Source organism: Charadrius vociferus, unplaced genomic scaffold, assembly GCF_000708025.1.
Source record: "Charadrius vociferus isolate BGI_N301 unplaced genomic scaffold, ASM70802v2 scaffold39, whole genome shotgun sequence".
Classification (NCBI taxonomy): domain Eukaryota; kingdom Metazoa; phylum Chordata; class Aves; order Charadriiformes; family Charadriidae; genus Charadrius; species Charadrius vociferus.
In genome coordinates, this window is record NW_009650188.1 from 6235383 (window position 1) to 6251476 (window position 16094).

General features: G+C 37.9%; 1 protein-coding gene across 2 annotated transcripts in view; it reads right to left on the reverse strand.

The window, feature by feature from the left end:
• RABGAP1L (RAB GTPase activating protein 1-like) overlaps positions 1-16094 on the reverse strand; it is a 240134-nt gene that overhangs the window by 91888 nt on the left and 132152 nt on the right. For both annotated transcript variants that reach the window (XM_009892860.1, XM_009892861.1), the window contains exons 14-16: positions 15113-15187; positions 10557-10682; positions 9034-9177 (exon numbers count right to left, since the gene is read on the reverse strand). In XM_009892860.1, coding sequence (XP_009891162.1) covers positions 9034-9177; positions 10557-10682; positions 15113-15187 — 345 coding nt within the window. The remainder of the gene's footprint in view (positions 1-9033; positions 9178-10556; positions 10683-15112; positions 15188-16094) is intronic.

Genomic DNA, 16094 nt, shown 5'->3' on the forward strand with positions numbered 1-16094 from the left:
AGAATTAAAATTCTATTTATGTTTTGGATTGCTTCCAGCAAAACACTTGTTTGGCAACTCTAATATGTTGAGAGCACACAATAAACTTTAGGAATGTCACAAATGTATTTATTTTGCTGACAACATAAGTAATATGCTGTGAAGCTCAAATTTCTCTTTGTAAGTAGTGCAGACTTGGAGCACACTCTGCAGGGATATGTATGTTAATTAACATCTTTTACTCAGAAATAGTTTGCATAGCTTGCACATTTATTCTAGTTCAATGACCAGACAACTAAGGAAAAGATAAGTCATTCAAATAAGGTACAAAATAAAATAGGAAGCTTTCTATAAGCAACTGATACAGCTTTCTTACTCAACAGTTATATTAGAGAGAAAAAAAAGAAAAAAGAAATCACATAGAGATCTTACTGCTAGTGTGTAAGAGGTATAGTTGACCTCTTAGACTGGGCTTCCCCCCATGACTCCATGCACATTGCCTACTACAATAACTCACAACAGGAAATGCTATAACACAAGACAGAAGAAAAGAAAATACAGAATTCTCCATCCTGATACTATGATGCTGTGAATAATACACAAATCCAATTAAAATCAGACTGAATTATTAGATAAGCAGGTACCAGGGAGATGGTAAAAATGGCACCATGGGATTCAGTGTTTTCTGTGCCACTTTTCTGTATTTTGCAGCATGAAAAGGCACACAATAAATACTACCACACAAGCAAGAACCTCTATTAGTATGGTTTCGCATGAAATTTTGTTTGTTTGGTTGTTTTTAAAAGAAATGAGTGGGATTCAGGAATGCTGGTGAATATTTACATGTTTTGGGTGATTTTCACACAATTTGTTACTGAGATGTTGCTATGGCTGACTGAAGGTAGAGTGCACTTTTTCCCCTCCAGCTTCTGTGACTGTTCTCAAAGAATAAAAATTACAGCCACAGAATTTTAAGTCATTTCCATGTATCAAATTGCTCCCTGACATCTGGTATTTCTGCAGTGGCATGTTCCTAATTCACAGGCAGCTGGTTATGGGTTGGCAGCATGCCTTCTCCATTTGCTTGACCAAGCCATACACTAACATTACTTTTCTGGTTTTCAGAGGTTTAAATTACAGGGCTTTTAGACATTCCTTTCCCTCTTTCCAAACCTGATTAATATGGGGACAAAGAAGGGGGCCCGAATCCACACTAGGCATCAAGGGCCTTACCACATGCATACAACAAGGACAGAAAAAGAGGCCTCCGTAGATAAGAATAGGTCCTCCAGCATTCATACGGAAACAAGGGATGGTTGTTAGAAATGCTCAGAGGAGCAGTAATCTTCCAGACCCCAATCTGCTTGAGAGGAGACAAGATGAAAGGTTCAGAAAATCTCTTGATGGAGAGACATATCTCCTTCCCCCTCTACACGTGGTCACGTAACAAAGAAAAATGCATGCCCATGTTTAATCAATGTCCTGCTTCCCTGCACTCCATCTGATCTCCTTCCCAGTGTTCATTCTTCATCTTCTCCCTTTCTCTGCCACAACACAGTCCTGGTCCTTGCCTCTCTACACCTTGACATTCATTTTCCCTTCCCAACAATTAATTGAATGTTAAGTTTAAATTTTGATTTTACGTACTTAGAAAATTCAGTACAGCCTCAGATTCCAAGCACGAAGTACTGGAAAGTGTTTTGGCAGAGGCAGACTGCACCACCCTCTTCTTTAAAAACAGTCCCCAAATTAGCTTAGCTTCCTGGATTTGTTCACAGAATATCTCTCTCCCATTTGTGATACTTCAGTTATTTCTGAAGCATTTTTGAGGACTGCCAAGACTGCTTAGAATATGCTGCTATTCAAATACAGCAGATGGCACTGGTGTTAAGTAAGCATTATGGAACTTCACTGTATTCCTAGAAAAATCAACCAAGTGAACATCAACTAGTAAGTGGCTCAAATATTTCAGTCGCAATGGGGAAAGTAATTCAGAGACATACTGTGACACTGTATTAGATGTCTCTTCCCTCTAAGGCACAAACTAGGTCATTCAAATAGGTCCCTCATCTTCAGTAACTTTTCACCTGTATCTTCGAACATTTTCTGAAACAGAAGCAGTCTCAACATTTTAGTACCACAGCATTCATCAACATCACCAAAAAGGTACCTTCTGTTCATCTAAGTTATCTTGAATTACAGATTGTTGTGAGACTGTTTTTTCTTTGCTCATGCTGAGTATTTATCACCAGCCTTGTTATTCTGGGGATAAACAAGCTGCAGCTATGAATGGAAGATACATAAATTATGGATGCTCACAGGAACAGCTGGACAACATAGCGTAAAGGGTTATGCTAAACCCTGTGGCTCTCCAAGAACCTCTTAGATGTATGCTATTAAAATACTCTTCTCCTTAGTCCAAGCTTGAATTCTTTTAAATTCTGTGTAGCTTTAGAAGTGAATAGAATGTTTTGTGTCTCCTTGTGCCTGTGGCAATACAGAAAACTCTATTAGATACCTCCAATATTTCTGCTGTTGATTGAAATTTTATATCCAAACACCTAATACTTCTTACGACTTTCAGTTTGAAAATAACTTAAAATTCTTTATCGTTATAACCTGAACGTTTTTAACACACATATACAAAAACTTTTTAAAGTTCCTCATCCATAACACACACAATCAAGTAATCCTTTCTTTTTACTTTCTGTTCTAGTACTGAAAAAACCCACAGTAAAATACAGCTGTAGTCATCAGATAAATTATGCTAAAATTACTTTTAGCATGGATTTAAATAACTCATCTAAAACACATAAACGCAAAACATCCAGGGCCAGAAAACCTGAGCTAACTCCACTGCAGACCTCAAGTTTTTGCAACTGAAAGGATCATAACGTGTCCTGGTTTGACACATAATGGCCGACATGTCAACGCATACTTGAATGTAGCGAACCAGCATTACCATTGGACATGTATGTTCAAATTCTAGTCTTCCATCTGCAGTCTGAGAGACAACCTATTCTCTTTCTTCTTAAATTAATTAAAAGCCGGTTATAGCCATCTTGGAAACAAATCCTTTCCAGTCTCTTTACATGAAACAGCAGTGGCTGATAAAGACTTTAGAAAGGAGACTTAGCTCTCTAGCAGGCATAATGCAAAGAGCAATGGACAGGAGGAAAGACACAGTCTAAATGCCAAAGACTACTCACCTATATTTGTAAGAAGGAAAACAAACACACACATCCACCAGCCTTTTCCAACTCACATGTATGACATTGACTTTACTTTTGTAAATAGTACTGAAATAATGCAGTCAGTTTCAGCATAGATGTATACCTACTTAGAATTTAAGCCTATCTTTTAATATGCTGTTACTAAAAGAGATTTTATGTCTAGCAAGCCCAGTCTGCTGTTCTGTAAGATTTATTAGAAGATTCATAACCGGAAGGGTTAACAAATGCAGACGTGTCAACAACAGGTAATTCCAAAAAGTTCAATTTTTCTCCCCCTATAGATCTACAGAAGATAAACAACTGTACACAATATTTTATTTAATTCGCATTCCATCTGAGTGGAGATTTACAGAGGAAGTGGGCTTGTTCCTGACTCAATTCCTGAGGAAGTCTAATAAATTAAAATGTTAATCTGTTCTTTCTCAACTCTGTTGAAGGCATCACAGAAGTATCTGACAGCGACAGATAAAAAATAGCAGGCTATTATGGTATCTACTACTCAGTTAGTATTAACACACAGAGACGACTGGTCTTATCGTCTGAGCAATACCATACGGCGTAGTGTTTCCTGGCACATCCATTCTTCAGCAAGACACGCATAAGACAGAAATCAAATCTGCAGCGCCGAGAGTTATAATTCTTCTAAGATTTTCATTATTTCATTATGAAGCAGCGTTCCCAGGAAGCACATCTACGCAACATGGTGCCACATTTTTACTATCACTAGGTGCTCATTTACCAGCACCAAGTCACTCACATTCTAAAATACGTTTAAAACCACCCATCAGTCTTCATTATCACAGATAGTTTCTCAAAATTGATTACAGAAGTTATTTTACACAAAGTTCTGAATGCAATCGTTGATAAACAAAGAGCAAATAATGATGGTATCTAGCTTTCAATTCCCACTTCTTCCTTTGTGCTGCTGTGTAGTCCTGTGAAAGGTAGTTTCACTTCTCTGTTATTAGCTATATCAGAAAACATTACATTATTTCATATTAAAAACTGATAGATTACCAGTTGCATCCCTTTCTATTCAGTCTTGATCACAGAATGGCAGCTTAGTAGTCAAACTATTAATTTTTGTAACAAGATGTCCTGGTTTGAGCGACACAGGACTAATTTCTCCTCTAATACTTGGGAAAACTGCACTTTTAGAAGACTCCAGTGTCTGAATTTGTGAAAATATTTACTTTACAGCCAGCTACGGTGTGTAGGTTTCAAGGTCTCAGTGTTTTCAAGCTAGCCAGGCGCAGGGATGAGGAGGAGCGAGACCTGGGCACTTGACCCAAGCTGGCCAACAGGATTATTTCATACTATCAATGTCATATTCACTATAAATTAGAAAGTTTGCTGCCAAGTTCTCTCTCTCCCTTGATGGCTGCCATCCTGAGAACTTCGTGCCCTGGTGCCAGACTCCTGAGGCCTTCCCTTCCTCCTGAAGCCGTAGCTCTCGCAGTGTCCGACATTTGCTGTCCGCTGCTGGGAGTGCACAGCTTCCTACTGATGGAATTGGCTGAGTATAATCTGCATATTCTGTGTTGGTGTCGGGATCAATATCGGTTCTTCAGTGCTGTTAATGTTAATTATCTAATCTTACTCTAATAAATCTGTTTATACTTCAGCTCCCGGGTTCCCTTGTTTTTCCCGATTCTCCTTTCCAGGTGGGGAAGGGTCATCGGGTGATAGAATGATTGTCTAAACAACAACAAATTGTTATGGGTCTCTCAAACCATCACAAAAGACTATGTAATTACAGACACTAAAATATAGAAATATCTGCACCAGCCCAGAAAAGGCATCATGTAGTGGGTTTTTTTATAAATTCCTTAAAAGGAGAGAAGCACAATCCTTGAGTATTTTATATCCCCAAGAACTGCACACAAAAATAGCCAGACTGACTTAAAATGGAGGTTACCAGCAGCGTCTCAAAATTCTGGGTTAATAACGGAATCACAGCTTTAGCTTTGAACCTCCTTTAGTCTTGGCAGTACTGTATATATCACAACCATTTAAAGTATTTTCTTTTTTAAGCAGAAAAATTCACAAAAATTTACAAAATGCTTATAAATTTTCTGCCAACTGGTTTGGTTTTTTTCTCTTCTAAATGCCTAATTAAGGTCACTTATTTAGTGCTTTTAAAACCCATATTTTAGCTTTAAATTGTAAATTTTAGAATGCAACACGAAGTTAAATGTCAACACCCAGGTGCAGTTGTTGCACTAGGGACAGCTCTATCTAAGCGACATATGCTTTACCGAGATGAGTCGCTATTTCTGAGCATGACTTTAAAAAAATAATTTAAAATGGAACAGAAAGAGACAGCAACACAGAGCCAGCTCACAAAGTGTTCAATAGCATAATGCCATATTGATAGATAAGACTGACAAGTCCAAATACAACTCTGAATTTCATCAACAAAGTTGTTCTTCAATGCAAACAGAAATAGCAAAAGAAGAGACAAATGAAGCAGTTGAAACAAGCAGCTAAAAGGAACATTGTAGAAAGACCTTCAGCTGATGCTGACATGTTAAAATTTATCTAATAGACAGGCTCAAAAACACGCAGTTTGCTGTAATCCCATGAAAACTTTCAACTGGATTAAGAGGTTTGTGATTTTATTACAGGCAGTCAAAGTATTAAGCCTTATAATATGTTCCAAGGCACTGTGGAGTACCTGCCTGCAAGCCCAAAATTTTCTTGAAGCTTCTGTTGTAGGAAATACAAATGATTCAAAAACATTTCATTTCTAGGTGAGGATGGGTGACGGATTCTCTCCTACAATTATTGAGGCAATATTCTAAGGCCACTGGAAATTTGGGCATTGAATCACATCCTCAACAGTTTGAAGACAGCTTAAAAATAAAAAAAAAAGGTCAGAGGAAGATAACAGGATAGAAGAACTCAATCACATAGAGGCCACAGCAAGTCCCAAATTCATATAAATTTAAATAAAATTGTTCTCTCTATCAAGTCACATTTAATGTGAGAATGATGAAAAGGCCTCAGCTGTAAAGGCACACACTTCGATGGGATTTTTAAAATTTCTCAATAAAACTTAATTCCCACCATAAATTTAACTAATTTTTCATAGGCTTCCACATCCCTGGATATGCTCCTGCCCAGGAGGTCCACTGCCCAGCTTGAGTGCTACCATTCCACCACGCACGCAAGGGAAAGAAACGCGCCTTTCTGCCTGGCTGCAAAACTACAGGATTTCCAACAGGTGTTTTTCTTCTCTGGATTTAGAGTTAAAGAACATCTATAAGGACCGACTTCACTCTTCCAGCCACAGTCAAGATCTAAAAAGACAAATCCCATCCAAAAACTCTTCGTTGACACAAATTCTTCATCCATAATTCAAATATTTTCATGGGGATCAGAGAAGCTCCCTTGGAATGTCTAGTTGGCAGCACCCATTCGGCAATGGTTTTAACCGTTTTTCTTTCCCAAATATTTTTCTTTCATAAAAGAGTTGTGTAGGATGTAAACATTTTGTCAAAGACAGTCAGGACAGGGATGTGGAGAAAGCACAGTCAGGAAGGAAGTTGAAGGCTATTTAAAATTCATCTGTATCTATGACAAATTAATGAGAAGGCTGGAAGTTTGTTTTCAAAAACACAAGACAGTTCACTTCAAAGGCTTCTTGATATTTTGCGGATTTTTTTTGCAGAAGAATATGTTCCATTGCAGCTGCAACTGTTTTTTCTCCTTCTAGCTGCTGGAATTACAGGTACGCTGTTTGTTCAGAGATAAAGTAAAGAAAAATTTAATGCAGATAAAATTTCTTTTTGACTGTTCCGTTACTCCTTCTGGAGGTTGACTGGACGGACAGCTTCACAATATGATTTCAGGCCTCCACTAAGGAATGGTTTCTTTCTTGTTCTGTCTATGGCCATATGCCTTCAGATCTTACTTTCCTTCTGTGATGAGGGCCAACTAGATTTTTATTTTAATATGATTTTAATCTACGCTCCCTCCCACAAATTCTCAGAAGCGCCTGTTCCTTTAGACTGGTTGACTCATCAATCTCAGGAGCAGTTTTCTGATAGTCTACACTGTTGCCTCAGTATGTTGTCTACACGCTGCCCCACTGTTTCTCACTTGAAATCAATTTTCTTACCATTTCTGGTTTATTTTTAGCTGTTGTAAAAGAAGCTCCTTTAGCTTTATGCGATTACCCTTCACAAATGCTAACAAGTTTCCCTTTCTCTAGCAGACTCCGGAGTTGCGCACTCTCACTTTCTCCTTGGATTCTTTCACCTTCTTTCCCAGAGTAATTCCTTCAGAGATGCTGAGATAAACACTGCCAGATGTGAGATGAATGCAAATGTTTTAAGAGTTGCTTCTTTTTTCATTCCAAATATTAAATCTATATTAACCATGACTAAAAAACTTCTTCAGCATATTTTATCATCAAGCTCAAGATAATAAAAAGCACAGGAACTTCAGACAGGATGTAACTATGCTGCTATCACAATAACCACCATTATGAAATGTTGTTCTACACTTCTTGACAGTCTCTTAAAACGGTCATTTCTGAGTGCAGCTTTACATCAAGATCAGAATGAAGTCATAAACTGAACTGACAAGGAATGATCAAAGCCACACAAGAAGCTCATTCTGAAAATTAACTCACTAAGTTCAAAAGTGATTGAGGGGTTGTGTTCATCTACTGCACAACCAAAGAAGAGGACAAAGAGCACAAAACCCAGCAACCTTTCTGCTTTTTCTACTTGCTTACTTAAAATAATCAAGACATTGTGAAAGAAATAGACCTCAGATATTTATACGGAAATTTGCAATCACTTCACCATTACTACCTTTTGCACTCACTTGGCCGTATTAACCTACTTCTTTTTGATAATTGAGCACCAATACACTGAAGAAGCAATACTCTTAAGGAAAAAAATATTGAGTTATGAGTGGTGAACAATATTTTGTTTAATAATGAATGCTATCAAGGCATGTGCAAGCCTGAAAGTTCACAAGTAAAATACTTCACAATAAAAATTAACAGAATGAACTGGAGTCAACAGTGTTTCATACCCATGACGCCCTTTGCATTTAAAATTCTCAATTTTTTTTTTTTTTTTTTTAATGTTTGTGACCTATTTAAACCAGAGGAGAAATCAGTAGCAGGTTCAAAAACAGGTTTAATTCCACAGATGCCTTTACTTCCCGGTGACAAAAGGAAGTACTAGTATTTTACAAAAATAGACAGTCCAGACTATGAATCTATTCTGTCTGCTTTTTAAAGGACGTGTGAATATACCTACAATATAGAAACATACCATTTTGTATCTGGAGTAATGTGTTCCTTAGTTGGAATAGTAGGGTAAAAAATAAAAGGAAAAGACTTAATTCAATTGTGCTGTTTGACAGTTCCCACTATTTTTTTATATATCAGGCAATCAAAGCAACATGCAATACCCTTACTGTCTTTGGGCACTCTGAATCAAACAATTTGGAGAGCTTTCCCTCTAAAAGCCTGTTAGGCTTTTACTACTAGGTATCTTCAAGAAATTAGAATTCCTAACTTTGAATTAATTATTTAACAAATTAAATGAGGAACAGATGTGTGCATCAGATATTCTTAATTAGATCCCTTAGCAAAGAGTAAGGCAATCCACAGTTCTAATTTTGAAACCAAACCAGCGTTTCACTGAACATCTTCTCTTCAATATAACCATGGTTTCTACATAATTTAGTTACACACATTTTGAAATTAAACAGTAAATGACTCCAACAAAATGAAACAAAAAAAAGAAGAAACATTCATGGAGTGGAGGAAGGGCTTTCTGATTCAAGTTTTTTTTACCTCACAAAGTAGTAAGTCAATGATGTGGAAGACCATGCAGAGTGGAAACTTGGCAGTAAAAAGAGTGAGGAACCACTGGGATGCATACATATGAGCTTCCAAATTGAGGTCTGAGAAATGGCTATACAAGTCTGGTAACTGCTCCTAGAGTAAAGGAAAAAATAAATGCTTCAGTATTACTCATTAATCCAAGTTCTTCATCTACACTGCCAGTAAGTACCAGGTTGCTAAACACTGCAAAACACAACAAAGTGAAATCCTGGCTTCTTTTGAGCAATGGAAATATGTTTCTTTATAAATTTCAGTGTCCATGGTTACAGTTTTTAGTAAGACATCCACTGTGGATTCTATCACGGTATCAAATAATGTACCAAGATTATACTGAGAAATCACAAAATCTTCAACACTTGAAAGGCAGAGCGGTTGTGAAATCTGTGTCTTGCATGGTGTATATTTTTAAGTTATTCCTTTGCTGTGTCTTGCTATAATGCTTCTGTTCTGAAGTCCAATAGGTCCTAGAACAAGGTGATCACCTTGCGGAGCTTGAAAGCAACAAAACACACAACACACAGTTTCTCTAACTAGGAGCATATATAAGCAACACAAAATAAGCACTGATAATCCTACTGTACGCTCAAGATATATTGATATTCAGTTAATAAAGTAAAACTCTTTGTTAACATATGTAAATATTGAGAAGACCATATGCTGAGTTAAGTATTAAATTTGTCAGTATGCAATTCTACTACATCAAATAGGAAATATACATAATTTGACATCTGAGAAAAAAGATCATTAAATTAACTGTGGTCTGTTTTGTTTGCTTTTAATATATCTCACAGAGGTATATATGGTCATCTATGCTAACTGACTCCAGCAGATAGCTTTCACTAAGCTAACAGAAGCACAGGTCAAAGCTTAACGGACTGTTAGTAATTCCTTACTAGTCAGAACAACAATGTTTAAAACTTGCAGCCATTTAATTATGTTAAATTGCTCTGACTATTCTGAACTAATTCCATCTGAAAAATGAGCAATGTATTGAAAACATAGTAAAATCTAAAAAATTACCTACACTTGATTCGTATTTCATAAGCATCAGGTTGTCCTGATTTGCCTGACCTCTTAACCATCAACATAATTCATAGAAAGTACGACACTGATGGTGGCAGTCCAAAAGATATTTTGGCCTTAATAGAACAGAGACATTCTCTCTAAGCAACATCACGGAATAGAGAAGAGAAAGAGTAAGCAAACAGAGAGAGGAAAAAAAACAGATACCTACTCTGCTTGGATACAAAGAATAGCAGCAAGATTGGTATATGAAAGACAAAAGAAATTAGAAACAAATCTGACTCACAGTGTTTGGATCCAGTTATTAAACTTCCCTGCTTTGGTTCTACCACACCTCTAAAAGGAGAAGGGTTTTATTCTCCAGTAGCTTATGGAAGCAAAGCATTAATCTCTTCTTCATGCCAGTATTCCATTTATGAAAGTAGAAGAATTTGTTACCCCGGCCCCACCTGCATTAACTTCTCCAGCTGGAAAAATTTGCAATGGAGATCTTCAAAGTTATTTCTGTAGAGTTCCCTCAAGCCATAGTCATACATTATTTTCACAAATACACAGAATGCCTGCTCCTCCGGCATCTGGAAAAATACACAAACATAATTTTAAAAACCAAGCTGAGGCTGGAAATTCCTTACACAAATACACACACCTAAATACCTTACGCATGATGAATTCAGAAGCGGGGATGTATTAAAATTTTCAGCAAAGCACTCTGAATGTTGAATTAAGCAACTAAAATCTAAAAGGGACTATTCTCCTTGATGAGCACCTTCATCTGGCTCTGTAAGACCTTCTTTGAAGAAAATGTGGGATCAATATCATAGGTTCACATAAGTAAACATCCCTACAGCAGCACAATTGTCATCAGTATTCTTTCTGCCAAACAGATATGAGAACACCTCTGTATACAACTCTGAGCTACAAAACATTTATTTAAAAAAAAAAAAAAAGAGAGACTGAGAGAGACTTGGTTAAAAGGGAAGAATTCAGGAGAACTAAGGAATAACCAACCCTTAGTGAGAATAATGCTTATCTACTTTCATCCAAACTCCAGAACATCAAACTCTCTGAAGACAGGTTTCCCACAATGAATAAGGAAATAATAAATTTTGCCTTCAGAACCTACTTGGGAGCTCAGGAACCCATCTATTAACATCATGACTTTTACAGAAGCTTTATCTCCATATTCTCTCTTTCATTTTGACCAAAATTTCTCATCCAACAGATTCAGAGAGCAGTACCTAAAGGACAAGCTGTGCGAGCCACTCTGAAGTTACATTTGTTGGCTTCAGCCCACTGAACGTCAAATTTGTGGGAAGCCCTGTGTCATCAAACCTCCACTAATACGCTATCTCTCCCCCTTCCCCCATGCCTTCAGGTAACACAATAATAAGACAAGCACAAGCAGAGTCACTGCAGACCCCAAATCAGGTTTTCAATCACATTTAAAAACCACCTTTCTTTTGCAGGCACCACATTGTAACAAATGAAAACAATTATTGAGTATCCAGAATGACAACTCTTGACCTTTTAGTATATTCACTCATTCAACCTCTTGCCAAACCCTTATCAAATATCAGCAAGATATAAAAGCTCAGTATTTTCTTCAAAGAGAATTTTAGTCTCTTGATATTTACCTCCAGGGTTTCATCTTTTATGGTTCAGCCTATGATTATGGCCTGTCTCCAGGGCCATGGGCAGACGCTTTCATTTTCATTTTCAGACAGCATATATGAAAGTAAGTAGTTAGCATAAAGAACTGCAAGATCAGCTGCTAGCTAACTGTCCAGGCTAGATTTACCTAGGACAAGGTCTTAGGAATCTCAAAGCTCTTTATCACAATTTTGTCTGGATAGAATGATTCCCCACTGACAGTGGATAAAAGCTGCAGACAAAGTAAAGGGAAGAAATAGTTTTATCCTGATCAAAAGCCTTGAATCTGCTCTATAATAAGATGAATGCAAATTTCCTTTTTTTTTTTTTGTAAGGTTGCAATTATTTCTAGTAAAATGACAGGTGCTCATGCACAAGCACACCTACCTTGCATGCTCAATCAGACACACGTGCATCGACAACTGTTCCTCCTCCGAGATAGGGAGGGGGAACAGAGGTGAATACTAGATCAAAGTTATTTACAGGCGGAGACCACTGAGTCCTCACTCTCAGTGGATGGAAGTTCTCCAGTATTACCAACCCCAAGAATTAAAAATCATAAATCAAGTTTTCATTTCATACTTATTTTAAACAAAACACATTTTGGGTGCTTCCATTCTGATTTTTAGCATTTAGATATTTGCCCCTTGTTACCTTTTCTTTGGAATCACAAAAGCCAGAAATTTACCATTTTTTAAAATTAAATTTTAGTGTTTCACATAGCAATGACTCCAAGAGGTAGACAACAAGGAAAAAAAATGCAAATACTGTGAGACTTAAAATGATTAGAGTTGGCAACACTGTCCCCCTGTAATTAGAAGTTGCCTGCTCACATTTGATGGGAATTTCATCAAAGCAGCAAAATCACAAAAAGCCAGGATAGAGGTTCAGGCTACTCAACCATCCCTGAAACATATCTACACTGAGGAGAAAAGATATCCTGTCCCAGAAAAAAGGGAAAGGAAGGGGTCTAGAAATCCATGCACAGATAGAAGAGTTAGAGAGGGTCTTACAAGCATTCACAGCATACACATTGGTTGGAGAATTTGAGAAAAACAAGAGCTTGAGGACATCCTGGGAAGCTCCCAACTTACATGAGCTCATTGAGACTGCTTCCCTTCCCTCCCTTTCTTTGATTATTTCAGTTTAATATCCTATTATGAAACGAAATGTTATAAAGGGCATATTAAAATGTGGGTAATTGCCATTTAGTATTCCCTACATACAGGGCAATTTCTTCTAACTCCAGAAACACTACAAACAGAGGTGATTATAGTAATGACAGCATACAACTAAGTGAGAGGAGCTGAAGTATTAGTCAAATGTTAAGAATGTGGCACCCACTCATTTCTAAACAACTCTGGTATTGAAAATCGCTTATTATTCCAGTGGAACTTACAAATCCTTCTTTGGGTAAAAAGTTAATTGCAAAATAACTGTTAGATAAGCTAATTTACAGTATATGTGGGATTGCAATAATGTGACTAATTCAGGTTTATCCTTAAAGAAACTAAAGCTTCTCTGTAACACTGTCACTGTGTATCATGCTCCTTAAGTCTTCAAGGAGTCATAGATCTCACTAGGAAATACAACTCAAATTAATTTGGATTTGAGTTCTCGATGCCTTAGGAAGTGTATGTGTAACCTATATACCCCCAACAGCTCACTCAAAATCACTATCTGAAATGTATTTCAACCATGATTAATAACTTATTAATTAAAGCCTGACAGAAAAAGCAGGCAAGCACCTGAGTTGTGGCTGGGGGTTTGGGTGGTTTATTCAGATACTCTTTACAATACGTGTGGGCTAGATGAGGAGACAGCGAGGTGGATTGAGAGCTGGTCGTGTGACAGAACTCAGAGGGTTATGATTAATGGAGCAGTGTCAAGTTGGAGGCCTGTAACCAGTGGTGTCCCCCAGGGGTCAATACTCGGTCCAATCTTGTTCAATATATTCATCAATGACCTGGATGAGGGGACAGAGTGTATCCTCAGCAAGTTCGCTGATGATACGAAACTGGGAAGGGTGGATGACACTCCAGAGGGCCACACTGCCATCCAGTGTGACCTGGACAGGCTGGAGAGCTGGGCAGAGAAGAACCTAATGAGGTTCAACAAGATGAAGTGTAGGGTCCTGCACCTGGAGAGGAAGAATGCTAGGCATTAGGTTAGGGGTGGACCTGCTGGAAAGCAGTTCTGAGGAGAAGGATCTGGGGGTCCTGGTAGGTAGTTAATTATCCATGAGCCAGCAATGTGCCCTTGTCACCAGGAAGGCCAATGGAATCCTGGGCTGCATAGGGAAGAGTGTGTCCAGTAGGTCGAGGGAGGTCATTCTCCCCCTCTACTCGGCACTGGTGAGGCCACAACTGGAATACTGTGTCCACTGGGACTCTTTAGCCTGGGGAAGAGAAGGCTGAGGGGAGACCTTATTATTGCGTACAAGTATCTAAAGGGGGGGTTGAAGAAGCATGGAGCCAGACTCTTTCCAGTGGTTTCCAGTGACAGGACGAGGGGCAATGGGCACAAGTTGGAACATAGGAAGTTCCGTTCCAACACACGGAAAAACTTCTTAACAGTTCGGGTGGCAGAGCAGTGGCACAGGCTGCCCAGGGAGGCTGTGGAGTCCCCTTCTCTGGAGATTTTCAAGACCCGCCTGGATGCAGTCCTGAGTAATGTGCTCTGGGCAATCCTGCTTTAGCAGGGGAGTTGGACTAGGTGATCTCTAGAGGTCCCTTCCAACTCTGAAAATTCCATGATTCCATGATATCCACACTACCTGAACCTGCTGCTTTTTCATTGATACATCAAAGTTAAAGCATCTTGCAAATATAAAAATTGAGTATTTATCTATCTCTATACATACAGACACATGTATACATAGGAAGCAACAGATCAAAGTTTGTACAGTTTTTGGTTACAGGCTAAACCATCAAGGTCAAAATTCTGCTTTCACTCAAAAGATATTATAAAATGTCCCTAGGAGAAAAAGTCTCACTGAAAATAAATGAGACTGCTTGCTCGGGTTAGCAACTCTGAGAATATCTCTCAAATTCTCCATAAACACAAAGGGAGTTCACCTACGTGACAAATAAATTTAAAAAAAAAAAAATAATATGTAACAAATCAGCTTCAGGTTTTGACACAGGAGTACTTGACAATTCAATGGATTTCTCCTAGATAAAAGAAATCTACATTCATAAAGATTAGTCACTATTTGCCAAAAAGCAACAAGAGGAAAATGAATACAGACAAATAAACAACAGTAAATATCTGTCAAATAGCATGTTACAGTACTACTGATTTTAAAGCTGCTTTGGTTTCAAATATCAAAGCTTTCATTTTGCAATTAACTCACATGAAGTAGAAGCACAGCTGCAAGGAAAGACTGTCCCTGGCAATAGCCAATGTCTTCATCATAGACAGAGTATGCCTAGAAAAAATAAAAGTTAATATGTATTTAAAATGTGGGCAGGCATTATCAAAATGTATTATAATCAATGAGCTATGCAGAACGTGTAATACTATGCAGGCTAAAATAATAAAGAGAGTGAAACTGTAACCATTTTTGCATAGGCTCTCGGGGCACTTAAAACATCTACAGGTCATCCTCAATCTTCCACAGATGCCCTGTTTGTAAATTTTTGGTTTTATTTTTCAATCAGCATGAAAAGAGTTGGATGCAATTTCCTTCTTCTAAATCAAGGATAATTCTGCTGAGGTCAGTAATGAGATAACTTTAATGATGTAACAAATACGATATAAAGACCAGGTTAGTTTGTGTTGTGGGGAGAGTGCTTATCTGTTTCTGGAAAAACAAGTTCTGACATCATGAAAGCACAGGACCTGAGGTTGGTTGTTAGAAAGCCACCGAGAACTACTCTAGCCTGAAAATTTCATCAGAAACAGGTTTTCCACATCCTCCTTATGCTGAAGAATGAACAAGACTCCTTTTCCTACGGTATGACTGCCATACTACTTTTTTTTCTTACTCTTAAAAAAACAAAACTAAAATAACCAACCCTTCCTTCCCTGAGACAAAAAGACAGATACTGTTTTTAAAGAGATGTCAGAGCATGTTAAGAATTTGAGGAAACTTGAGAAAGTATAAGCAGCACCGGGATTGACATCGGAGCAAGAGACATCCTGAAAGAATAAGCAAGGTACTAAGGTTACAGCCAGGGAAAATAAAAGCAAAGGTCAGAGCCACAGGGAGGAACAAGCCACATGAATCAGAAAATCCGCTTTGCCCCGACATGATCTCCAGGTCTCATCTCGTTTACAGATGAGAACGTTTCGAACTGGAACATTGTGCTTATCTTCTTTTTTTAAGTCTTGAA